General features: G+C 39.9%; 1 protein-coding gene across 7 annotated transcripts in view; it reads right to left on the bottom strand.

Moving 5' to 3' along the window:
• LOC133560769 (nuclear factor 1 B-type-like) overlaps positions 1-27,621 on the bottom strand; it is a 161,859-nt gene that overhangs the window by 45,987 nt on the left and 88,251 nt on the right. For all 7 annotated transcript variants that reach the window (XM_061913671.1, XM_061913672.1, XM_061913674.1 and 4 more), the window contains 4 exons: positions 21,864-21,920; positions 17,365-17,433; positions 8,020-8,140; positions 7,477-7,598 (listed from right to left, as the gene is read on the bottom strand). In XM_061913671.1, coding sequence (XP_061769655.1) covers positions 7,477-7,598; positions 8,020-8,140; positions 17,365-17,433; positions 21,864-21,920 — 369 coding nt within the window. The remainder of the gene's footprint in view (positions 1-7,476; positions 7,599-8,019; positions 8,141-17,364; positions 17,434-21,863; positions 21,921-27,621) is intronic.

Here is a 27,621-nt window from a genome sequence, read left to right as displayed (position 1 = left end):
GCATTTTAAAGCCTTTTGGCGGGATATTCCATGATGGGTAAAATTTTGAAAAAAACTTCGAAAAATAAAATAAGCCACTGGGAACTGATTTTTATTGGTTTTAACCATTCTGAAATTGTGATAATGTTCCCCTTTAAAAGGGAACTGCACTTTTTGGGGGGTTTCTATCTATCGATCACAATCATTATGAAAGACAATAAAACAAAAGATTTTGTCTTTTTTGCGTTCTAACATAAAAATTGTCTCGTTCTAGGTAGCTAGCAATGCAGCTGATGGGAGCAATCAATTCTACCTCTAACTCACTTTAAACTTGCATTCAAAAACCGTCAACAATACTTAATTTACGTTCAGTAACCTGTACAATAACGAAGCTGTAGCGACATGTTAATGTAAGGGCGAACACTGAGGAAGTGTTTTTCTAGCGCAGTGACACATCACCATGCTATTGTATTAGCCATAAAAGCTACGGCAAGAGATAAGATAGCTTCTACAACAACACAAAACACGTTTGCGTTTGTAGTGCACAACACTGCGATACGACACCCAATTTGTACATGAACAATCATTACAGTATCTGTAAAGTATTAGCCCACATTTCATGTTTTGTTTGTACACAGCTAGCCAGACAGCATATGTACTGGAGTTGTAAAAACACGCATGGTGCGCTGCGTGTATCATGGTCAACATCTAAGCGACTCACTCGAAAGACATGCGTTCTTGTCTCTCATAATGATTGTGAACGATAGGCAAAATTTTAAAAAATTGCAGTTCCCCTTAAAGATGCAATTACAGGCCTACAGTATACAGTAATGTACTAACAAAGCATGTTGACTTTGCCAAAGTATTTATTTGCTGGAGAATGCGGAGTGAATGACTTGTGTGATTGCACCCTCTAACCGCAGCACTCTTTTTACCCTGCAGATAGTGCCATCGGAAACTTTCTAATAAAGTTACAACACAAAAAGTTGATTGTTTACGATTTAAAGCAGAGAAAAATATACCTGCCAATAGTCGGGTATACTTGTGTTCATCTGACCCACAGAAATCCAAACGCTGTTTAATTAAGGTATTGGCATGCGTTTTAAAAAGCTGGTTTCAACCCAATTCATGCAAGAATGTATTTTTCTTTCATGCATGTAAGTGTAGTGACACATCAAGTCCAATAGATCCATTGTGAGGGTCATGAATGGAATATCACAGGGGAACATCTGCTGGTCTCGCCCTTTACACGCCGCTTGACAAGCTCCCGTAATCCCCCGTGAATAATCCCCGAGGTTTTCAAGAGACATGACATTTGTTAAGAAAGTTGAAGAAAAAGCAACTGCTCCTCACTCTCGTGAGCTGCCGTCACAACTGCGCGCCTTTCAATTTTACACTTCTTAAGGGATAACAACTTTGATGCAAGAAAGGACGGCTTACGTCCTCCAGGAACATTCCTCAAGTGCTTTTTTTTTTTTTGGTCCCCAACTGGGTTACTTTTAAAACCTTCCAGCAAATAACGTGTTGTAAGGACAATACAATAAAAAGACGCGCCCTTTCCCTACAGAAGAATACGCCCACATAGGAAGACGTGCTCTTTTTCAGGGAAGCGCTAAAGGTTGCTGGAATTTGTGTGTGTTTAATTGTGGGGGGGGGGGGGGGGGGGGGGGGGGAATTCCCACTCCGAGGTTATGAGAGGATAAAGGCGTCATGTTTCCGCAGAGCTTCAATCTTTCCCTCTCTTCACCTAATTAAATCCTTCAGAGAGGTGAGCGGCTCACCTCGGGAAAAACACAATTAATTACCACAAAGCAAACACACAAACGCATCCTAACATTTGGCCTACGTATCTTCTCGGTTTTCCCAGAGTTAAAGGCAGGAGTCATTTGTCAGCCTCTTGTAAGTGGCGACCGCGACTACAGCTCATCGAGCCGCTCATTTGTTCCTGACAGAATGACGGCCCACTTCGCACAAAGTCTTGCTTGGCGCCAATGGAACGTATGAAATTTCACAAAGCCACACGGAGCTTGCGGGTTGACTCTACTTGTGTATGAAGAGATGAAAAGTCTGAAGATCTCATTCAATAGTAGTGTTGTCTTGATACCAATATTTTAGTACCGGTACCAAAAAGTGTTGAGATACTTTTCGGTACTTTTCAATACTTTTTTAAATAAAGGGGGCCGCAAAAAATGCATTATTGGCTTTATTTTAACAAAAAATCTTAGGGTACATTAAACATATATTTCTTATTGCAAGTTTGTCTTTCTTATAAAATAGTGAACATATAAGACAACTTGTCTTTTATTAGTAAGTAAGCAAGCAAACAAAGGTTTCTAATGTGTCTGCTGACATATGCAGTAATATACTGTGTCATTTTCCATTCTATTATTTTGTAAAAGAAATATTAACGACAAGTGGTAAAAAATGAATCCTTAATCTACTAGTTCATTTACTGATAATATCTGCTTAATTGCTCTTTTAACATGTTCTATTTACCGAATTTTTCGGAGTATAAGTCGCACCGGAGTATAAGTCGCACCTGCCGAAAATGCATAATAAAGAAGGAAAAAAACATATATAAATCTCACTGGATTATAAATCGCATTTTTGGGGGAATTTATTTGATAAAACCTAACACCAAGAATAGACATTTGAAAGGCAATTTAAAATAAATAAAGAATAGTGAACAAAAAGCTGAAAAAGTGTATGTTATATGACGCATAAATAACCAACTGAGAAGGTGCCTGCCTGGTATGTTAACTTAACATATTATGGTAAGAGTCATTCAAATAACTATAACATATAGAACATGCTATATGTTTACCAAACAATCTGTCACTCCTAATTGCTAAATCCCATGAAATCCTATACGTTTATTAGTCTCTTACGTGAATGAGCTAAATAATATTATTTGATATTTTACGGTAATGTGTTAATAATTTCACACATAAGTTGCTCCTGAGTATAAGTCGCACCCCTGGCCAAACTATGAAAAAAACTGCGACTTATAGTCTGAAAAATACTGTGCACTTCTTTTAAAATGTAATAATCACTTATTCGTCTGTTGTGTGGATATTGTATATTAGTTTTGGATGATACCACAAATTTAGGTATCAATCCGATACCAAGTTGTTACAGGATCATACATTGGCCATATTCAAAGTCCTCATGTGTCCAGAAAAATATTTACCTGGACACATAATAAACATAATGTACGTTTAAAAAAAATAAAAAAGATGTTGTGAAGTCAAAAAATACTGATGTAATCATTATTGTGGTATTGACTAGATACGCTCCTGTACTTGGTATCATTACAGTGGATGTTAGGTGAAGATCCACCAATGGTGTTTGTTTACATTCAGGGGTGCTGGTGAGCCATTGTGTGAAGCATGTTTGGCTATTCCTCGTCCTGCAAGGAGGATACTTGTAAGAAACATACTTTATTTGTCGCCATGGAGGCGAGGATTAGTGATTTAAAAGTAGCTGAAACAATGCCGACAGTGGATGGACATCAGCCGGTAGCTAATTAGCCATGTCTTAAAGCACCTCTTCCTGAGGGCGTTTCAGTGTTGTAACTTCACCTTTATGGTTAGTTTTTAAGACAAAGTGCGTCCGTTCTCCCATTCATTCTGCTTGTTAGTACTCTGTGATTGTGCGCTGCCCAACATGCTCCTATGCTCGTAAAACAGCAATGTCATGACGACAACGGGGCATGTTACCAGTACTTTTAAGAGGCGATATAGTACCAAACATGATTCACTCGAAACACGGAACAATACTAACACCGATATACCGTACAAACCTATTCAATAGGATGTAAAGCGTCTCCAAACTTCTGCTTTGACAAAAAATGCATATCAACGTGTGCTGTTATAAATTTGTGCAAGGGCTGCACAAAGCTCTGATGCTTGCACTGCTGCTAACGCTAAATCAGCATGCTAGTGGTGCGTTCCTTTTGTACTGGGAAGTCGGGATTTCCGAATTCTTTATCGTAAATTTCAACTGAAATGCTCTCCGGCCTAGGTTGGAAAGTCGGAGAGTCCTCGGAAATCCCCAAGTTGTCTTCAAAGATGGCTGCTCTGAATGTAAACAATAATAGATGCTTCTGTGACATCTGTTATTGGCACTTCTGAATATTTTTTGTTGCACTAAATCAGCCATATGCAATGTACTGTTCCACCTGTTAATGTTACTGTGGTATAAATAAATAAAAAAATCATATGTGTTATACTTTCTACAGGGCTAGCAATAGCATCTTTGTTTCCTTATAATCCACTGTCTTTGAAGGTTGCAGAAAGAGTGCAGATATTTTCTACAAGACCTTTATATTTAGATAGTAAGAATAGCTTTCGTGGACTTGGCCATCTGGATTTTCCGACCTCGTCGCGAACGCTCATAACTCGGATGCGACGTCATTCCCAGTTCCAACTTCCAAGTTAATGCGATCCAGGGGTCGCCATGGCAACGAGAGTTACTCGCTTGTCAGTTTAACAATTAACATGTTACTCATAGGCATATGAGCCTTTTTTGACAAAAGAAAGGAACATTTCTATTGGCACAAAAGGCTGTCAAGCAAGTTTCGAAAAACATTTTGAAAATAAAGACTACATCTCCTCCAATTTGCTAGCAATGCTACATTATATTTTACCATTAAATTGATCTCATTTACCAACCTCTTTTGGCTGTCTTTTTGACACTTACATGTCCAATGTAATTTAGCTCATAATTGTGTGTTTTTTTAGTAGATAATTTGCTAACATTATTATTACTGAAAATGTAATGTAAAATTATATAACATGCATTCAAGGGAACTGAGAAAAAGTTTCTTATTTGGCAACTCTAAACTATAGCCACGCCCCCTCGGGTAATATACTTCCAGTGTTGTGACCTCTGTTTACATCCATCACGTCAAAAATATACTTTCTCGCTGGCTACTAATAAAGAACAGGGGTGTCAAAAGTACGGCCCGAGGGCTGGATCAGGCCTGCGAACAGGTTTTTATCCGGCCCGCGGGATGAATTAGCTAAGTATAAAAATTAACCTGAAATTTTTGAATGAAAGAAACAGCTGTTCTAAATGTGTCCACTGGATGTCGCAATAGCAATTGTTTGTAGCTTTGTAGATGATGCTACATATGTACAAAATAAACCACATGATGTTAGTACATCAGTCGAGGAAAATTATCAAAGTAAATGAATAACATACTGTAATTTGATTTTGATATCATTTTTTTATCTTGATAGATTGAAAATGAACACCAATGAGTTGGCTGATGAGCATTATCACATAATTTATTCAGAAAATACAAATAACAGCAAGTATAAAGTATATATACTATTAACCGCAACAGGTAATTGTAAAAAAACAACAACATTATGATTTGTACAATTTAAGAATGTGCTTATTCTATTTTTAAACAAATAAAACTATCTGAAGTTCTCTTTATTTTTAAGTAATTGTGGCGTTATTTCACTAGTCTGGCCCACTAAGTGAGTAGATTTTTCTCCTTCTGGCCCCCCATCTAAAATGAGTTTGACACCGCTGCTCTAGAACTACACCTGGTTTGGAAATAACAGTATTGGGATTGTAATCTTCCAGATATGATAGCAGCTAAGTAGAAAGCCATCTTCCTCCAAACAAGACGAGTTGAGTTCATACCAAAATTGATACATGGATGATACAGCAGAGGATTGGGAGAATGCCATGTGGTCAGATGAAACCAAAATAGAACTTTTTGGTATAAACTCAACTCGTCGTGTTTGGAGGAAAAAGAATACTGAGTTGCATCCCAAGAACACCATAACTACTGTGAAGCATGGGGGTGGAAACATCATGCTTTGGGGCTGTTTTTCTGCTAAGTGGACAGATGGATTGATCCGTGTTAGGGAAAGAATGAATGGGGCCATGTATTGTGAGATTTTGAGCCAAAACCTCCTTCCATCAGTGAGAGTTTTGAATGGTTGACCAAATACTTATTTTCCACCATAATTTACAAATAAATTCTATAAAATTCCTACAATGTGAATTCCTGGATTTTTTTTTACATTCTGTCTCTCACAGTTAAAGTGTACCAATGATGAAAATTACAGACCTCTGTCATTATTTTAAGTGGGAGAACTTGCACAATCGGTGGCTGACTAAATACTTTTTTGCCCCACTGTACAATGTAACATTAAGTGGTGTGACAGGAGGACAAAAATGTTAGCAGCACTAACATAGTTTAGTGAGCTACCTGCTCGGTGGCCTTAAGGTTAAGAGTGTCCGCCCTGAGATCGGTAGGTTGTGAGTTTGAAACCCCGGCCGAGTCATACCAAAGACTATAAAAATGGGACCCTTTACCTCCATGCTTGGCACTCAGCATGAAAGGTTGGAATTGGGGGTAAAATCGCCAAAACTATTCCCGGGCACGGCCACCGCTGCTGCTCACTGCTCCCTTCACTTCACATTGGGTGATCAAGGGTGATGGGTCAAATGCAGAGGATAATATCACCACACTTAGCGTGTGTGAGACAATCATTGATACTTTAACTTTACGTTGCTAACATCACAATGCTATCACATGTCAACAGGAACATTATGCTAGGTTAACCTATTGACTAAAGAAAAACGGGACGACCAAACTTACAGTTGCCACGCCTGTAGCTGACTGAGTGATGTCTGTGGATTTTAAGATGTATAACAAAGCCTGCCTGTGGTGGGCGTGGACACAGGGCAGACTTTTATCTACCTCTGGGTGGTACAAAGACGGCATCCAGTCCATTAGGTTTTTTCCCCTCATGTCATAAAAACCAGAAACTTCAAAGTTCAACGTCGTCTCTGAAAAACGAAGCTAACGCATGAGGGAAAGGATTTTTCTCATGTTTGGTGCTCATTACCAGGTTGTAGGAACACATTAACTGTAAGAACCTCATTAGAAGGTCACTTTTGCATAACAGGTCACACCCAAGTCAAGTCAGTTCTGTAAGTTAGCTCCGAAAAGTTAGTCAGAAAATTCTTTCTTCTTTTAAAAAAAAAATAAAATAAAAAAATAAAAAAGTCTGATGAGTTGCAGCTGGAACAGTTTGTTCTAGTCGAAGATAGTCTGCCCCAAGGAAACAGCAACAGGTGTGTGAGAATGTTTCGGACGTGTGCCTCTGAGCGCCGGTTCAAATGGGTTGAGAGGCGATCACATGATCTAGGCCTGCAGCTATCTCTGTCACGGTATGTATTTTGAGAGGGTTCATCAGGTTTAGGCGGCGGGAAGCACTCAGACGCACTTCGGCATTTAATGAAAAGTGTCGCGGCTTTGAAACATGATAATTTACGATGCGCGCCGGTCCGTATTTAAAAAAAAAAAATGTGTTCACGCTTATCAAATCTATTTCCACATTACAGACAGCTAAGCTCCACCTACAATTTAAGAAAATCTGCATATAAAAACTCAGCTGTGCATGCTTGAGCTCTTGCAAGTCCACAAAGTCTACGCACTAATTGCTGAAAATAACTGAAAAAAATTACCTCCGTCTCGGTCGTGCCAGTTTGCCCGACTGCTGGCTGGCGAGCTGGGTGATGAGTAAAAGTCCGGTCCAGTCGGGCTGGTGTCCATATTCTCCTCCATGTTTACCGTTTTGGGCCTTTTGCTGCGGAATTTGAACACAAAGATACACTTCAGCAACACATTTTACAACTTGCAGTTCCCTGAGAAACTACACGAGTGTACCAGAAACGCAGTACGATTCTCACGCTATTTTGTAAATGTGAACCCTAGTGGCAGCATGGGAAATGACATCAGAGCCATGACAATGATGCTCTTCAATATTTGTGAGTTTAACGACACAAGTTGCAGATCCCACAAGAACCGCGTGTGAATGCCGTCATGCTAAAATGCCCACCAAAAAGACACAAATAGAAGTAACAGAGCTGACATGCCCCCTAGTGGCTGGGAGCAGCATAAGTGTCAACATCAAAGCTTTGGGACGCGCGATGTGTGTTTTTATGTCCTTGATATTGTTTTAGAAAAAGTCCAATAGTTCTGGAGTAACAGACAATAAAAGTGCCAACCTTCCAGGCGGGGAGGACAGGGAGCGATGCATCCCCACGCTGGAGTTCAGGTCGTGATAGTAGGGTTGTGCGGGCATGTCCGCCATGGAGAAGTTTACTGCTGCACCGTGGGTAATGGGCACTGCAGACAGAAAGAAAAAAAAAAGTGAAGTTTGTTAGCTAGAAAGTCCAACAAGCAGCAGATTGTCTTTCGTTGCAACAGGAACCACGCAATTAATTGCATAATTGCATGAGTGGTCATTATTGACGCTTTAGAGGCCCCGTGCATCAAATTAAAAGCTCCTGTTTGACCACTACAGCAATTCTGCTGAGCCCTCTGATTAAAAAGTCACTGCTTGCAACACATTATGACTGCAGGCACCTAAAGCCTCTCTGCACAATGCTTGTAAGTATTACTGTTTGTTTTCCCACTACTCCGGTGAAGGTGAGTGGTAACATTTGAGTCTACAAAAAGACCCCCCGGCCGCCTCCTCATTCCCCTTTTGGTGTGCGGCCTCCAGCTCAAGCAGTCCGTTTGGAGTCGATGAGAGGATGAAGTGTGTGGCGCCGTCTGTTGTGGTCTGCGGTTCACCACTGGCGTGATCCCGCCACCAGGCCGCCGCCCTGGCAGCCTCACTGCAGTGTTGGCAAGAGCCCACGACCCACTCGGCTACCCACGAAACCGAGCTGTCTGTGGAGGAATGCATCCGGCCTGAAGACTCTTAATGCAAAGACCATTGTTGCTTTTATACATTTGGTTTCATTGCTGCTCCTTCTGCCAGTCTAAACATAATATATCATTCCTTTGAAAGAGGAACGCTGTGTTGTTACCACGACAATCACCATTACCACGTTTAAGTAGTCTGTTCACAGTAGTGCACAGGTGCAGGTAAAATACAACACAATACTTTGTTTTGCACACATTCATTGTCTTTACGGTGCAAAAATGTGGAAATCCAACATATTAGTACATACATTTTACAAGTGATGTAGGTCCAATTTTAGCACAACCAACATGTTACTAATAGGACATGCCTATTGGGCTAAGGGAGGAGTGGTTCCATAAAAACATACGGACAAGTATGTATGCTCATTAAGCACACAATCAAAACAATTAAGTACAGAATGTTATAAAAAAATGTTTACATTTCTACTTTGTATTTTTGGCAAAGAAAATATTTGCGCCATGTGTAATATTATGTTGTAAATATGATGCGGGCCAATTAAAAAAACAGCTGTAATGCCACTGGTGAAGATAAAGGCACGTTAGGACTGTAGGGAAGCCATGGATTGAGAAAAACTCTTGAGTGATCACGAAAATATACTTTTGCAGAAGAAATGGAACTTTTTGAAAGCAAAAAATAAGTTTACGTATGTGAGCATCCTGGCTGCAAATGCAGGCCCTCTCGTTTGTGGACTCGAGTGGGCCATGTAGATGGAGGGTCTAAACCAGTGATTGTCAAACTGTGGTTTGTGCACCACTAGTAGTTTGTGGTCTCTATCTAGAGGTAAACCAAAGACATTTGTGAATATTTAATGTAAAAGTGGCCAAAAATGTTCAATATACTTGTAAAAAAAAAAAAACACTCTGCCTTGTTTTTCAATGCATACTTCTGCCTACTATGCTACTGCATTTTATTGTTGGTTATTACGGTGGTACTTGGAAAGCCGAGTGTTTTCTTAGGTGGTACTTGGTGAATACAGTTTGAGGCTAAAAACCTGATGTTTGCAACCTGCACATTTATCTGTGTTTCTCAAACAGTGGGTCTGGACCCCCTGGGGTTGCAGTGAGGAGTCGGGGGGGTCGGGAGCGGCATTATTTGTGTCCAGTCTGCAGTATTCATGTTAGAATGATACACAAGCCTGCAGGTAGGTGACGGCAGGGGTCATCTAAATCAACAGGCTCCTTGGTCTACCCAGTAGAGGTAGTAGAAGAGGTATGACAACCACAATAAGCAGGGATGGGAATGAAGATTTACAAAATCAGCTGAACATTTTTAAATCCTAAAACATCGCTTTGCGGAAGGCCGCACAGGAAATTTGGAAATCTATGTTAGCTTAGGATGCATTTCCTGCTATTTTGAGTCAAAATCTAACAATATTCTCCTGACCAAAATTTCACATTTATTAGCAAATATTTTCATAAAAATGTATCATGTGATGAAATTTATGTATACAAGTTTACACAACCAATATAAACAGAATACGAGTTCAGAAACGCTCACAATAATTGAGGATCAGGGACTAGATATTGTCGGCAAACGATGTGGGCAGACGCCTATAACGGGCAATGTCATTGGTTGATGTTGTCAGCTGATAGTAGAGCTAGCCAATCTGGTGCCTTCACACATTGGCATTATATTTTTCGCGGGAATTCTCTGCCTTGTACTGATAACTAGGTCAACGCAGAGACAAAAACCCCGAGTACCTAACCCCCTATAATTTTCTCCCCAGATTTAAACGATTCACAGAAATGACCCTGGCAGCGCCAAAATCGTCGGAATTCCGCGGGTCCGCGGAAAATTCCCATCCCTGAATAAGAAGCTACAATAGGAAACGAGAAAAGACTGGTGTGTGTCTTATATCAGTCTTCTACCATTTGCAACATCCAATCTTTGTGAGATGGGTTTTTTTTTTACTGTTGCTGCAACGAGAAACAGGTATTTCTGATCCAATTTTAACATTGACCAAGAGTTAAGAGTAACAATATCACGTTACTGATTTGAACGGTTGTACAGGGAAGAAAAGGGATCACTGCAGCCCCTAAATACAAACAGAATCCTCTTTTGTTGTTGTAGAGCAGACCTGGATAAAATACAGCCCGCGGGCCACATGCTGCCCATTAGGATTTTCAATCCGGCTAGCCACACGTTCTACATATTTTTTTTAGACCTTTAACATAAAAACTGCAGTCGCCATTAATGATGTGCAGTGCTGTTTTTAAATTACTGTAAGTCTTGAACTATAGAAAGTATTTCAATGGTTGAAATATTTTTGCTTTGGGTGTTATACGAGTTATTACGGTTATCTACTTCACAGGAACAAAGCAGTGTGGGCGGGTTTTTTTTTTTTTCAGAGCAGCCAGCTTGAAACGTGTATGTCAGAAACAGATGCGGAAGCAGATTTTTACAACAAATTTCTGCATGAAAGTGATAATATATCATATTGTTGGTGTTTATTACGCTTTGCATTCATATTTTGCGTTTTTGAAATTTTTGCTTGTGGTAAAAGATGTCTATCGAAGAGCTGGAGACGTTCGTATGTTGTTAATATTCAGTGTTTTATTGTTCATAGTTAATATTGTAAATCCCACTTTTATTTTAATGTACATTTTGGGTGGCCCATTCAGTAAAAAAAAATCCTGTATAATTCCATTTTGTGAGGTGGTCTGTCTTATTGTTTTTAGAATTCTATTGGACATTGTGACTTTTGGTATTAGTGTTCCTGAAAAAAGGGACCCAAACACACATACTATACAGCAGATTTTTCCAGCTAAATGTGTATATATAATTGATATATAATCTATACACACATTAACCTTGGGCCCCCAGACACATTTTTTTTTCTCAATGTGGCCCCCGAGTCAAAATATTTGCCCAGCTCTGTTGTAGAGCAATGGCAAATTGTATTAAAGTTGAAAGTGTTGATACGAAAACAGACAAATGTTATGAAATAAGTTTGAAAGAATGAGTAAAGGTTAATTGTATTTCATTCAAAAATGCTCAAGTTGAAAGTTTGAAATGTTTCATGGTTCAAAGCTTTTTTTAAATTGTCTTCTGGTTAGACGATACACTCGAAGTTCGATATGGTATCGTCCCATAAAACTCCATGTTCTGTATAATGAGACCCTGAATTGTGGCTTATTGCGTATTTAGAAACTTACACAATAAATATTTATGAAAGTCTCCGGAGAGAAGAAATAAACAAATACAAATAAGAAAATATCAACCCTGTGATGTACAGACCTACTGGTGAATAGTGCCCGCCCCCTTCACAGCTGTTTATCTTTTATGGTGGAATGTAGTTAATTATAGAATTGGCACCCAATGTTATTAAAAAGTATAGAGTTTGAATATAGAATCCTTTTGAATCGAGAATCCCAATAAAATTTGTACCCCCAAGAATCGAATCGTGTGTTGCCCAGTTTCACAGCCTTAATGTAGAACCAGCTTTTCTTAACTGTTGTTACCTGTTTTTGTGTATTTGGGATCCCCATAAAGCCCAACAATGTAGTCAAACAATGGAGGCATGGCACAGCTGTTGTTGAAACACTTTTGCCTCTTTCCAAACAAGACGATTGTGACATATTTTGCCTGAGTTACGTCAGCAAATATCTCCATATATGGTACAGGTTTATCCAAACCGCTTTGCGCGAGTTCACTCGTATTTAGTTGCAGTCCAATGTTGTAGTCAAAAAGCTCCTTCTGTCTTTCTATCCACTTGTTGTGGGGCAGACTGGTTCCTACATGCACATGCATCCTCCGCTGTTGCCATTTGTAATGAATTATATCTGTCAGTAGACTCGTTATGGAGGCACTAAAAACTACCTTATAGCTGCCGGGGTAGAAAAGTAGTTGAAGGGGGATTGCCTAGGGGGAGTACATTGGCACGTAATTCAAAACAGCGTTTTCTGAAGAAACGGTCAGAAACTGGTTTGAAATCGGTCTGTAAAGCATAACCTATGTCAAATTTTGACCAAATAACCACCATTACAGATTATGTAGACCACAAAGACGTGGTGTAAATGTAGAAAAAATCATTATAATGACCCGTACGTTTCAATTTCAATTATTGTGTTAAAAATGCACAAGACTGTGAATGATTTGTATTTTTGTGTATTGTAATCACACGGACTGAACAGTCTTGTTTGAATATTACACATTGACTTAATAAAGTTAACATGGAAAGCAACTGGTGTAAGCTAACTCTTCCACCCCTCAACCGTGCAACACATAAGGGTGAAAGTTTGGCAAAAAATTCCCTTACTGGGCTATTATTCTTCAGAGAGACACACCACATGGTGGCGCTGTTATAATACCCCATAAATCAGACTGACTTGAAATTTCTCACACAGCTCAACCATACTCCATCCATCCATCCATCCATTTCCTACCGCTTATTCCCTTTCGGGGTCGCGGGGGGCGCTGGCGCCTATCTCAGCTACAATCGGGCGGAAGGCAGGGTACACCCTGGACAAGTCGCCACCTCATCGCAGGGCCAACACAGATAGACGGACAACATTCACACTCACATTCACACACTAGGGCCAATTTAGTGTTGCCAATCAACCTATCCCCAGGTGCATGTCTTTGGAAGTGGGAGGAAGCCGGAGTACCCGGAGGGAACCCACGCATTCACGGGGAGAACATGCAAACTCCACACAGAAAGATCCCGAGCCTGGATTTGAACCCAGGACTGCATACTGTAACCAGGAAATGTTGCACACACCTTTTGGGGACTGACAAAATTGAAGCAAGACTGTTGACAAATATGGCCGCCATCAACCAAAACATCTTAGTAACTCATTGTCTGCAACAGTGGTTCTCAACCTTTTTTCAGTGGCGTACCCCCTGTGAACATTTTTTTAATTCAACTACCCCCTAATCAGAGCAAAGCATTTTTGGTTGGAAAAAAAGAGATAAAGAAGTAAAATACAGCACTATGTCATCAGTTTCTGATTTATCAAATTTAATAACAGTGCAAAATATTGCTAATTTGTAGTGGTCTTTCTTGAACTATTTGGAAAAAATATACAAAAATTAACAAATACTTGTTGAAAAAAAAAACAATTCAATTATAAATAAAGATTTTTACACATAGAAGTAATCATCAACTTAAAGTGCCCTCTTTGGGGATTGTAATAGAGATCCATCTGGATTCATGAAGTAAATTCCAAACATTTCTTCACCCAAAAAAAAAAATTAATATCAATATTTATGGAACATGTCTACAAAAAATCTAGCTGTCAACACTGAATAATGCATTGTTGCACTTCTTTTCACAGTTCTTTTTGACGGACATTTTAGTGAGAAACCTGAGCTTGTGCTTCACTGAGGATCTTTGTCAGTCTTGGTGATATTGTGGACTCTTTCCGCATCGTGCCTTGAGATGACCTGAATTCATTTAGTCTCCTCTTTAAAAAATCAGGTGGCTTACCGACATGGCAAGCGTGTATTGTCCGGAGATGCCGATGAAGATGTGCGGGCTTCATGCCGCTGTTAGCTAACATTTCTCCACAGAAAAAACACAATGCCTTGGGGGGGGGTTACAACTCGAAGCCGTAAATCCCATTAACACATATTCTTCAGAATACTGTCTGAATTGTGCCGGCTCTGGTTTGGCCTTATTTGGCACATGTTCCTCCTCGTTTTCAGCTGCATTACTGCTACGCTTTAACCACGCCTCCATTGTTTTCGCCGTCGAGAGTTGATTGACAGTTGGTGCCGTGCGGCACCGCCAGGTAGGATCAAACCATCATGGCATGGGGGGAAACTCTGGGTTTATGGTAATTAATGGAATAGCCAAGTACGTGATTTGATGTTCATTTTTTAAACTTAAATTCATACTTTGTTGAAGTATTATTGAATAAATACATTTATAAAGTATTTTTGAATTTTTGCTATTTTTATAATATTTTTAAAAAATCTCACGTACCCCCTGGGATACCTTCAAGTACCCCCAGGGGTACGCGTACCCCCATTTCAGAACCACTGCTCTACAACAATGTTTTTCAACCTTTTTTGATTCAAGGCACATTTTTTTCATTGAAAGAATCCAGGGGGACACTATCCCATCCTTGTCACCATTGTTGTGTGCCAAACTTGTCACTTATTAGTTCACTTATTAGCAATCTAAGCTTAATAATACACCAAAAGAAAGTGTATTGCCTTTTATTCCCGCTCTTACTTTTCCCACTTCCAGGTGTCCAACACACAACATGTGTCATCATTTCCCCTTAAAGGGGAACATTATCACAATTTCAAAAGGGTTAAAAACAATAAAAATCAGTTCCCAGAGGCTTGTTTTATTTTTCTAAGTTTTTTTCAAAATTTTACACCTCCCGGAATATCCCTAAAAAAAGCTTTAAAGTTCTTGATTTTCGCTGTTTACGATGCGACTGTCCATTTCCCTGTGACGTCATACAGGGCTGCCAATACAAACAACATGGCGGTTACCACAGCAAGATATAGCGACATTAGCTCGAATTCAGACTCGGATTTCAGCGGCTTAAGCGATTCAACAGATTACGCATGTATTGAAACAGATGGTCGGAGTATGGAGGCAGATAGCGGAAACGAAATGAAGGAAGAAATTGAAGCTATTGAGCGAATAGCTATTGACGCTATTCGGCCATAGCATGGGTGTACCTAATGAAGTGGCCCATAGCATGGCTGCCTTATTAGCATCACCGGTAAAATGTGCAGACCAAACGATCAGGAGTTTCGCATCTTGTGACACTGGAGCAACTTAAATCCGTCGATTGGTAAGTGTTTGTTTCGCATTAAATGTGGGTATCTAGTTTCTAATGTACATACAGCTAGCGTAAATAGCATGTTAGCATCGATTAGCGAAGCAAGTTAGCATCAATTAGCTGGCAGTCATGCCGTGACCAAATATGTCTGATTAGCACATAAGTAAACAACATCAACAAAACTCACCTTTGTGATTTCGTTAACTTAATCGTTGCAAATGCATTTGCAGGTTATCCGTACATCTCTCTGCCATGTCTGTCTTAGCATCGCCGGTAAAATGTGCAGACACTCTGGCAAATTCAATGGGGGTCTGGCGGCAGATTTCTTGCCAGTGGTGCAACTTGAATCCCTCCCTGTTAGTGTTGTTACACCCTCCGACAACACACCGACGAGGCATGATGTCTCCAAGGTTCCAAAAAATAGTCAAAAAAATGGAAAATAACAGAGCTGAGACCCGGTGTTTGTAATGTGAAAATGAAAATGGCGGGTGTATTACCTCGGTGACGTCACGTTCTGACGTCATCGCTAAAAGACCGATAAACAGAAAGGCGTTTAATTTGCCAAGATTCAGCCATTTAGAGTTCGGAAATCGGTTAAAAAAATACATGGTCTTTTTTCTGCATCATCAAGGTATATATTGACGCTTGCATAGGTTTGGTGATAATGTTCCCCTTTAAGTTCTCCTTACATTGGTTCCGGTATTGTCCTGTGACCCGAGTAACCAATACAAGACGACACTACCAGCAGAAGATTTTATAAACAAAACTAAATAGCCTATATTGACAGTATAAAGTTGTTCTTGTCAAATACCTGACGCAATTGTTCCTTCAAACCATAACCATCATTAATTCTTGTCTTGAAGTAGGCTTACAAAGCAATTAGCTACCTGCTGCCACCTACTGGTACAGAAGAGTATTACATGGTTACTGTGCTGATCTCCAGACAGCACAGACACTCTACAATGGCACATTTTTTTGGGATTATATTATAGCTATGCAAAAAATATTTTTCCGACCAATTACGTGAAATTACATAATTTCCCACGGCACACCAAACAATATCTCACGGTACACTAGTGTGCTGCAGCACAGTGGTTGAAAAATACTGGTCTACAAGACATTGGGCGTTTGTCTAATGATTATACAGCTTTTGACCCCAACCCATAGAGGGCGCCACACATGTTATGTAATGCAATGGTATTATTCAGTACAAGATGGCGGAGGTAGCTGTGATCAAGGGTCAAATGGGTTCTAACTAGTCTTGCTTAACCCAAAAGTATCTCACAGCTAGCTATAGATAGGAGCTGAGATGAAAGGTCAGGCTTGCCTGCTACTTTGGCATTAGACCGGAGACTAAGTAAATTTAGCATGGACAGCCCCCCACCCCCTGCGCTGACAACATCGCCTGTGGGTGTCCTCCTCCATAGGAGGTGCAGAATTCTTGGAAGAGCAAGTGTCAAAAATGGACATGTCTCTACAGATAGAGCGTTACAGTCTTCAATGACAGACACACACACACACGCACACACACACACACACACACACAGGCGTGTTCCAGAGGGGACTGGCTTGACTAGATTTGACCGCACCAACTCAACAGATCTTCAGTAACACACATTTCTGCACACGTGTTGCATTCTTACAATTCAAATAATTGCATCCCGACGACCTTCTGATGATTTTCAATTGCTGCCTTTTGTAAATGTGTGTGTGTGTGCGTGCGTGTGCGTGTGTTTGTGTGACTGACATTGTTCTACCTGTCAAGGCAGGTAAACGTACACTCGTCCACATTCTTTCTAACGCATGGACTTTGGTGTCAATGTTGTTTCGTCACTGCTGCGCGCAAAAGAACTTGTCTGTGACTCACAATGGCTGGCACAAAAACACACACTTACTTCTGGATACTCGCACCAGCTCTGCAACACTGAAGACTCCTGACTTGATGAAGCTGTCCTCCAAATAGACTGTCAATGGAAGCACAGGGAGATGTTGCTGAGCATTAATCTCGCAGTGTCGCTCCATTTTGTTACTGTTAAAGTTAGAAAGTATACTCATTCCTGCTGAACAATAAATAAAACAGCGGGAGCCTCCCGTCACATGGATGATCTTTGACTAATATTTTTGCAGTAACTCTTTAGAAACAAAATGAGATGTGTTTTTTTATTTTGGATATAATGTCAGCGCTGCTAAGGCTTCACCAAATGGCTGACAAAGTTGTGAACAAAACATAAAACTCAAACATTAAAAACAGAAACTGTTCATGCTACACTGCATTAGATTACATTACATCGGATTAGATACGTATAACTTTGAGCATGTGCTATGGAAGTAATATTGTAGCAAAATTATTTGAAAACTGTGTGTATCCAATTCACATGCATGTATACTAATTTGTGTGTCTGTTTATCAATCCGAGTGTGTGTAATCAGATCATAGTGTGTTTTAATTTTGCCTATTCCCTATTCTATTTTTTTTTTCATTTAACTTTGGTTTTCGCAGCTTGCCGTAATTCGAGTAACTCAAATGGATCGATATAATCAATCCCAGACCAAGCCATCAATCCACTGTGCCAACATTTAAGCAACCACAGACGACACTATGTCATTCAAACCACTGTATTACACGCACACACTTCTGAATGTATGTTGTATTACACGCTCGCAAACCTGGATGCGCTCGCTCAAATCTTACACAGCAGAAGTGTTGCAAAAGTCACCTGGAGTAGTGGTTATTTCTGATTAGGGCTAGAGAGACAACTTAAAACACATGTACGCAGATCTGAATACACACACTATGATTGATAAACAGAGACACAAATTAGGACACACGCACGGAAATTGAGATACACTTTGCTAATGATTTTGCTAAAATAATACTTCTATGTGTGCCTTCAGAGAAATTAGGGTTACAGTATCAGCAAAACAATATGTAGTATACAGGACAGTGATAGCAATAGCAGAAAAGTTAAAGCTCGAAAATATTTTTTTTAAAGTATAGAGAAAATAAAATAATAAAGTACAAAAACAGCTGTATACAATTTAAAAATATTAAAAGCAAAAACCAGTTGTTTTTCACAGTCAAATTTGAAGGTGAACCGCATTGTTTTTTTAATTGTGCCCATCAGTCACAATCATTATGAAAGACATGACGGCGAATAGATTTTTAATGCATTCTAACTTCTACGTAAAGGTAAATAAAATCCCATCTACATCAGAGCCTATGCGAAGTCCTCTATTCTACCCATAAAATCCAATAAAAACCTCTAAAAAGAGCCAAAAATACTCCATATACAATTCATGACTTGACTATTATACAAGTATTAGTGATATTGTTCTTATAAGCGCGAACGCAGATAAACTATTTTTATGTGATCACAAGCCTGTGTTTACACCATCGAGTGGTCTGATGTTTCCTTGCTTCCTGTAAGTTTATTGAAGATCATAAATCATGCATCTCACCTGGACAGAAGAAGGCTAAGGATGTATTCCGAGAAGTTGGTGCACTTTGACAGCCAAATTAGACTCGTAAATGGCGAGAACGACATAGGAAGACGTTCGGCTCTACCTCCCTTCATTCTTCATCTATATAACAATATATGAACATCCTAGCAGTCGGCATCCAAATGACAGCAGACCGTTTACAGTTAGTAATGTTTTATTATGTTTGTTGGCTCTAATGAAGTCTGCAGCGAGTAATATGTAGTGATGTTGCAAACAAAAAAGCGAAAGTTGTGATGCGTTTTAAAATAATGTGCTGCGTATGCTTGACATGATAAAAATACATCAATATAAAATGTTATTATAAATGTGCCTGTTACTACATTACATATATACTTACATAATGTATATAAAACCCTGTTGGAGGTGTTTGGATGTTTTTTTAGAGCTTTTATAGGCAGAACAGAGCGGCTCCCACGGGCTCCATTGTAAGCACTTTTGATCGCATTTATTTAATATTTAGATTGCATTAAAAAAAAAAATCCATCCGTCTTTCATATTTATTGTGAATGATAGGCAAAAAAAAAATTTTTAATTGCAGTTCCCCTTTAAAAATGTACATACCTACATACATACAGTGGGGCAAAAAAGTATTTAGTCAGCCACTGATTGTGCAAGTTCTCCCACTTAAAATGATGACAGAGGTCTGTAATTTTCATCATAGGTACACTTCAACTGTGAGAGACAGAATGTGAAAAAAAAAATCCAGGAAATCACATTGTAGGAATTTTAAAGAATTTATTTGTAAATTATGGTGGAAAATAAGTATTTGGTCAACCATTCAAAGCTCTCACTGAAGGAAGGAGGTTTTGGCTCAAAATCTCACGATACATGGCCCCATTCCTTCTTTCCTTAACACGGATCAATCGTCCTGTCCTCTTAGCAGAAAAACAGCCCCAAAGCATGATGTTTCCACCCCCATGCTTCACAGTAGGTGTGGTGTTCTTGGGATGCAACTCAGTATTCTTCTTCCTCCAAACATGGCGAATTGAGGTTATACCAAAAAGTTCTATTTTGGTTTCATCTGACCACATGACATTCTCCCAATCCTCTGCTGTATCATCCATGTATCCATTTTGGTATAAACCCCAACTCATCGGGTTTGAAGGAAGAAGAATACTGAGTTGTATCCCAAGAACACCATGCCTACTGTGAAGCATGGGGGTGGAAACATCATGCTTTGGGGCTTTTTTTCTGCTAAGGGGACAGGACGATTGATCCGTGTTAAGGAAAGAATGATTGGAGCCATGTATCGTGAGATTTTGAGCCAAAACCTCCTTCCATCAGTGAGAGCTTTGAATGGTTGACCAAATACTTATTTTCCACGATAATTTACAAATAAATTATTTGAAATGGCCCTGCGATGAGGTGGCGACTTGTCCACGGTGTACCCCGCCTTCCGCCCGATTTTAGCTGAGATAGGCGCCAGCGCCCCCCGCCACCCCGAAAGGGAATAAGCGGTAGAAAATGGATGGATGGATGGATTATTTGAAATTCCTGCAATGTGAATTCCTGGATTATTTTTTTTTCACATTCTGTCTCTCACAGTTGAAGTGTACCTATGATGAAAATTACAGACCTCTGTCATCATTTTAAGTGGGAGAACTTGCACAATCTGTGGCTGACTAAATAGTTTTTTGCCCCACTGTATCTGCTAACCTATCTCAACAAAACATCTGTGATGATGACAACTCTAATTGGTGTAACATCTAATAATAGATCACATAATTACAATATGCCAAGAGCCAATAAAAAAAAAAAAGCTGACCTGTTGTTAGGGGAGGAGCAAGACAGTGAAACTAAAACCGGCAAAAAAACGTACATGTCAAAAACTACATGTTGGCAGGTTTGAAAAAGGCGCTACAGGACCAAATTGGCCCTTGAGCCGCGCTTTGGACACGCTACTGTAAAAATGCTAGTCAAACATCTTCTACATGACAGGACCAACTGTTATTGAACACTGAAGACGGTGATGCTGTGTTCGCCATGGCAACCATGCACATACTGCATGCCAGCTCCCTATCTATAATGACATTGCAGCCGTTACTTGACGCAATATATTTAAGTCGACTGTCCTAACGCAAACAAAATCTTGACAGGAGATCATTTATTTTGAGAAGCGTCAGTTATCACCTGCAGCGTTCTCCCGCGCGCGCACTTCCTGGCCATGGCTGCCCCGCTCGTCACCGGCTGTCAGTCACATAAGACGAGCGGCGAGGTTATTCACACTCAAATGAGTGAAAACGAGTGTGGCCGGGCTCTGAAGCGCAGCCAGGAGCGCTCGGCTTGTGCCAGAAAGACAGGCAGCAGCTCGGCTGGCATCGACAAGGCCCCGATGCTCCAAATGAGCCAATGGCGTAGTCACTTGCTGGCCGGCATGTTTGCCTTGGCACCAGCAACAGCACGACCTGCTCTTGGAGGTAGATCGCTAATTATTCTATTTTCATTCCATCACTGTGACGACACAAGCAGGAAACTGCAGGAATAACCCCCCCCCCCAATTCTCAAGTGTCCTTCATGTTTTCCTTTTTTTTGGAGGACAATTCAAATTTTACTACCAATAAAATTTTTATTCCTGTGCAGTCCGTGCAATTTTAAAAAGTGCGACCTCAGCTTGCGGATGTCAGCAGTCATTTGAAGACGCTATTATCTTTACACCAGATGTGTCACTTTGACTTATATAGTTGCTATTGATGGGGCCTCTTTTTTATTACACTTAAAAACGGCCGTTTAGCCCGCCGGCCTGTGTTTTCTTGTCGCTTGACTGCAGATCGACACGTTTTAAAGCAGATAAATCCCCGGGGGCAGGGGGCATATGTTGTGTATGTGCAGAGAATTAACTGTGGAAGAACAAAGGCCTCGTGGAGTGGAGGATGGATGACTGGTACTCCACATACCTGGAAGAGGGTTCTTGCCTGGCTCATTGTTACTGGGACTTCCTGACTGCTGTGAGTCTGCAAGCACATTGAGAAAGAGGGGGGAGTTAGTCTTACTTCAACAGCGTGACAATACAACCCAATAATTTGCTTATTAAGGATGCTTTCTACTTTTAAGAATCTACTGCAACAAGGAAAGTCAAAGAGCCTCTAAATGACAGAACCACTTTGGGCCTTCTTTAAAACACAAGTCAAAGATCATTTATATAACAGGAGCACTGCAGATTTTTTTAAATTAAAAATGCTAGTCAAAGATCTTTTATATGACAGAACCACTCAGAACCTTCTTTAAAAACACGAGTCAAAGATTCTGTACATCACAGAAGCACTGTTAACCATATTTTAAAATTAGAATTGCTAGTCAAAGATCCTCTATATGACAGAAGCACTGTGGACTTATTGAACTAAAACGCTAGTCAAAAAGCATTAATATGACAGAACAACTCAGGGCCTTCTTTAAAAACACAAGTCAAAGATCATCTATATAACAGGAGCACTGCGGATTTTTTTTAAATTAAAAATGCTAGTCAAAGATCCTTTATATGACAGAACCACTCAGAACCTTCTTTAAAGACACGAGTCAAAGATCCTGTACATCACAGAAGCACAGTTAACCATTTTTTAAAATTAAAATTGCTAGTCAAAGATCCTCTATATAACAGAAGCACTGTGGACTTTTTAAATTAAAACGATAGTTAAAAATCATTAATATGACAGAGCAACTCAGGGCCTTCTTTAAAAACACAAGTTAAAGATCCTCTATTTGACAGGAGCACTGTGGACCTTTTTAATTGAAAACATAGTGAAAGATTCTCAATATGACAGAACCACTCAGGACCTTTTTTAAAAACCTGAGTCAAAGATCCTCTATATAACAAGAGCACTGAGGACTTTTGTAATTAAAACACTAGTCAAATATCCGTAATATGACAGAAGCACTCAGGGCCTTCTTTAAAAACACAAGTTAAAAATAATATGCTGTATATCGCAGAAGCACAGTGCACCTCTTTTAAAAAAAAATGTTAGTCAAAGATCCTTTATGACGGAACCAGAATCAGGACCTTCTTTAAAAACACAAATCAAAGTTCCTCTATACGACAAAATTACTCGGAACCTTTTTTTTTAAAAAGATTCTCTATATCACAGAAGCACTGTTTACCTTTTTTTATTTTACAAACGCTACTCACAGATCCTCTTAATGGCAGGAGCACGGAGGACTTTTTAAATTAAAACACTAGTCAAAGATCCTTTAAATGACAGAACCATTTTGGACTTTCTTTAAAAACACAAGTCAAAGATCCTCTATATTACGGAAACACTGTGGACCTTTTCAATTAAAAAAGCTAGTTAAAGTTCATCTATATGACAGAACCACTCAGGACCTTCTTTAAAAACACAAGTCAAAGATCCTCTATATTACAGGAACACTCTGGATCTCTGCAATTGAAAAGGCTAGTTAAATATCCTCTATATCAGTGGTCCCCAACCACCGGGCAGCGGCCCGGTACCGGGCCGTGGCCCGATTGGTACCGGGCCGCAGAAGAATTTTTTATTAAAAAAAATATATAAAAAAATAAAATATATATATATATTTTTTTTATTAAATCAACATAAAAAACACAATATACACCTACAAATAGTGCACTTACGACAAAAAACTCCCTTTTTCATGACAAAAACGTCTCTTTTTCATGACAAAGAAGAAAAAAAAAAAAGAAAAAAAAAGGGCACCCCCCTCCCGGGCCGCGGGACAAATTATTAAGCGTTGACCGGTCCGCGGATACAAAAAGGTTGGGAATCACTGCTCTATATGACAGAACCACTCAGGACCTTCTTTAAAAACACATGTCAAAGATAAGCCATATGACAGAAGCACAGTGCACGTCTTTTTAATCAGAAATGCTAGTCAAATATCCTTTATATGACAGAACCACTCAGGGCCTTCTTTAAAAACACAAGTCTAGGATCCTAGGATATTTTGCTTTCATCTGACCACATGACATTCTCCCAATCCTCTGCTGTATCATCCATGTATCCATTTTGGTATAAACTCAACTCGTTGTGTTTGGAGGAAGAAGAATACTGAGTTGCATCCCAAGAACACCACACCTACTGTGAAGCATGGGGGTGGAAACATCATCCTTTGGGGCTGTTTTTCTGCTAAGGGGACAGGACGATTGATCCGTGTTAAGGAAAGAATGAATGGGGCCATGTATCGTGAGATTTTGAGCCAAAACCTCCTTCTATCAGTGAGAGCTTTGAATGGTTGACCAAATACTTATTTTCCACCATAATTTACAATTTTTTTTTTTTAATTCCTACAATGTGAATTCCTAGATTTTTTTCCACATTCTGTCTCTCACAGTTGAAGTGTAGCTATGATAAAAATTACAGACCTGTGTCATCACTTTAAGTGGGAGAACTTGCACAATCGGTGGCTGACTAAATACTTTTTTGCCCCACTGTATATGACAGTTACACTATGAACCTCTTTAATTAAAAATGCTAGTTAAAAATCCTCTATATGACAGAACCACTCAGGACATTATTTAAAAACACAAGTCAAAAATCCTTTATTTGACAGGAACACTGTGGATCTCTTTAATTAAAAATGCTAGTTAAAGATCTTCTATATGACAGAAACACTCAGGACCTACTTAAAAACCTGAGTCAAAGATCCTCTATATAACAGACCATCTATAGACAGGAGCCCTGTGGACATCTACAAAAAGACTAATCAAAGATCCTCCATATGGCAGGCGTACTCTGCTGTTCTTACTGTACCCGATAAATTTAGTGATCCTTTCTTATTGTTTGCTTCCTCACATTTCCTTCATTTTAAAAGTGACGAGAGCATGAACGCTAATGCACAACTTGGGGCTACTTGGGGCTGCTCGGAGCTAGCGTTGTTTGGCCTTGGCGGAGGTCTGCTATTATGATTACTGGCAGTTCCAACTGCGGAATCTTTCTTCTTATCTAGCAGCCAAGAGGATTTGCGTGATCATTAAAAAAGGGAAAGGTACGTGCACAGGAGGAAACCCGTGCGAGAGAGAGAAAGACGCAGAGGAAACGGCGTACGAGGAATTCTTTCCGCTGGTTCCAATGTGTGAGAGCTTTGCTGCTCACCTCAAAGCAACTGCGAGAGGGACATTTCTCATTCGTCAGCGGCGTCGCCGCATTTTGCTTCATGTAACGCACAAATATCAGCTTTCAATTAAGGCCGCGTACGGGCGTGTTGCACGACGTTTGCTGCCTGAAACATGCAGAGAGGTAAAAAAAAAAAAAGACTGGCCAGACGGGAAGCGAAAGACGTGAACTCAGATACCCTCGCCTGGCAGGAACACTCCTTTTCCTGCCTGACGCCCTCATGGGCCGCGTTAAAGGCAGCGACTGGAGGGGAGTAAAAAGGTGGGGAGATTTATCCACGTGTTCTTTCCTCGCTTTCTGTTCTTTCCTGGGCTCCTTTTGGACAAAACGTGTCTACTAAAGCGCAACACAAGGTGAATGTTCTTGGCTACAGATCACCAATGACAAGCTTGGATTGAGGGAAATGGAACACAGGCATGGAATAATGTATGGAAAAATGAACAGTGCACTTTTGGTGGGCCAAATGTAGCACGCTAAGGAAGCATTTCAGATCAGGGTTGTCCAAGCTACTCTACATCACAAGTTTGACAAGAAAAGTGATTTTTCACCTTTATATAACCCCGAGGGTTATTTGAAGACGATTCGTCACAATTCTGTGGCGGAAAGCAGACTGTTAAAGGCCTACTGAAATGAGATTTTCTTATTTAAACGGGGATAGCAGGTCCATTCTATGTGTCATACTCGATCATTTCGCAATATTGCCATATTTTTGCTGAAAGGATTTAGTAGAGAACATCCACCATAAAGTTCGCAACTTTCGGTGCTAAGACAAAAGCCCTGCCTATACCAAAAGTCGCAGACGATGACGTCACCCATGTGATGGCTCAGTCACGCCAAATGTCTTCCCCCCCTACAAAAACCTTCCCCCCCATTTACTTCCGGGGTCATGATTAATACAGACGTTTTGTTAACGCTATATTATAAAAAAAATTTAAAAACAATTTACAAACACAAGCTATGGGATGACGCATTTACTTCCGGGGTCACGTTTCCTCTTATGTCATCCCATAGCTTGTGTTTGTAAATTGTTTTTTAAATTTTTTTATAATATAGCGTTAACAAAACGTCTGTATTTTTATTGTATAGCGTTATATTTTTATAGTATAGCGTTATATTTTTATAATATAGCGTTAACAAAACGTCTGTATTAATCATGACCCCGGAAGTAAATGGGGGGGGGAGGTTTTTGTAGGGAGAAGAAATTTGGCGTCACAGCTCCTCACATATTTACATTATTTTTATTGGGAGCCTCCAACAAAAAGTTCTATCTAAGGTTATTTACAATCCGGGGAGAAGGGATGTGAATGGAGGAGGGTATTAGTAAAGGGTTGAAGTTGCCTGGAAGTGTTGCCTGGAGGTGTTGTGGTGCATGTACATTAGATGGCAGTATTGTCCTGTTTAAGAGTGTCACAAAATTGCTGTTTACGGCAGACGAACTGCTTTACTGTAGACAAAAACGTGACTGCTGTTGTTGTGTGTTGTTACCGCCCTGGGAGGACTTTAATGAAACTGCCTAACAATAAACCCACATAAGAAACCAAGAACTCGCCCTCGATCACTCTACAGTAATAACGTCATTGGGCAGACACACTGTTTATATTGTGGGAAAGCGGACGTGAAAACAGGCTGTCCTCACTCAGGTCCGCATGGAGTTAGAGGAGTCGCGGCCTCCAGCTAGGCCTGAATTTCGGGAGATTTTCGGGAGAAAATTTGTCCCGGGAGGTTTTTGGGAGAGGCGCTGAATTTCGGGAGTCTCCTGGAAAATCCGGGAATGTTGGCAAGTATGTATTGCATTGTTGTCACGGTCTGATGTGTGTGTGTGAGTGTGTGTGTGGGTTGGAGGGGGTTTAAAGTGAAAGTAGTTGAAGTTATGTGTACTTGTTCAGTCTGTTATAGCTTTCTTTAATCAATGCAAACTGACATTTTATTTTGGTAGAAAAGATTGTTGTTACGCCACGATCAATGCTCTGCAGTGTGGCAAAAAAAAGCGTTGTAATTTCGCATACCTTTGAAATATATGATTTTACCGCAGGTTGTGCTGTATTCTTACATGTTTGGCAAACTTCCCTATTCAAATTGTTATGAAAATATTATGCAGATTAAAAGCATTGCGCTCGCAGATTAGGTGTAAAAACAGCTGTGTGATCGTTATCACAGATCACTCTGAGACAGAAGACTTTTTTTTTTTCTTTTTTTTGTGTTGTACTTGTATAGCGCATTTCTAGTACTCAAGGTACTCAAAGCGCTTTGACACTACTTCCACATTTACCCATTCACACACACATTCACACACTGATGGAGGGAGCTGCCATGCAAGGCGCCAACCAGCACCCATCAGGAGCAAGGGTGAAGTGTCTTGCTCAGGACACAACGGACGTGACGAGGTTGGTTCTAGGTGGGATTTGAACGAGTGACCCTCGGGTTGCGCACGGCCACTCTCCCACTGCGCCACGCCGTCCCTTAGTTGTTATATATAATGATTAAAAAAATCAACTAAAGTTAGTGTAGTGATTTTGATATCAAATTTATTTAGATGCCTTTTTAATTACATTACACATATATTTAACATCTA

This window comes from Nerophis ophidion, linkage group LG10, assembly GCF_033978795.1.
Source record: "Nerophis ophidion isolate RoL-2023_Sa linkage group LG10, RoL_Noph_v1.0, whole genome shotgun sequence".
In the NCBI taxonomy this organism is placed as follows: Eukaryota; Metazoa; Chordata; class Actinopteri; order Syngnathiformes; family Syngnathidae; genus Nerophis; species Nerophis ophidion.
Note: the sequence above shows the minus strand (reverse complement) of the source record. Positions and strands in the feature narration are given on the sequence as shown.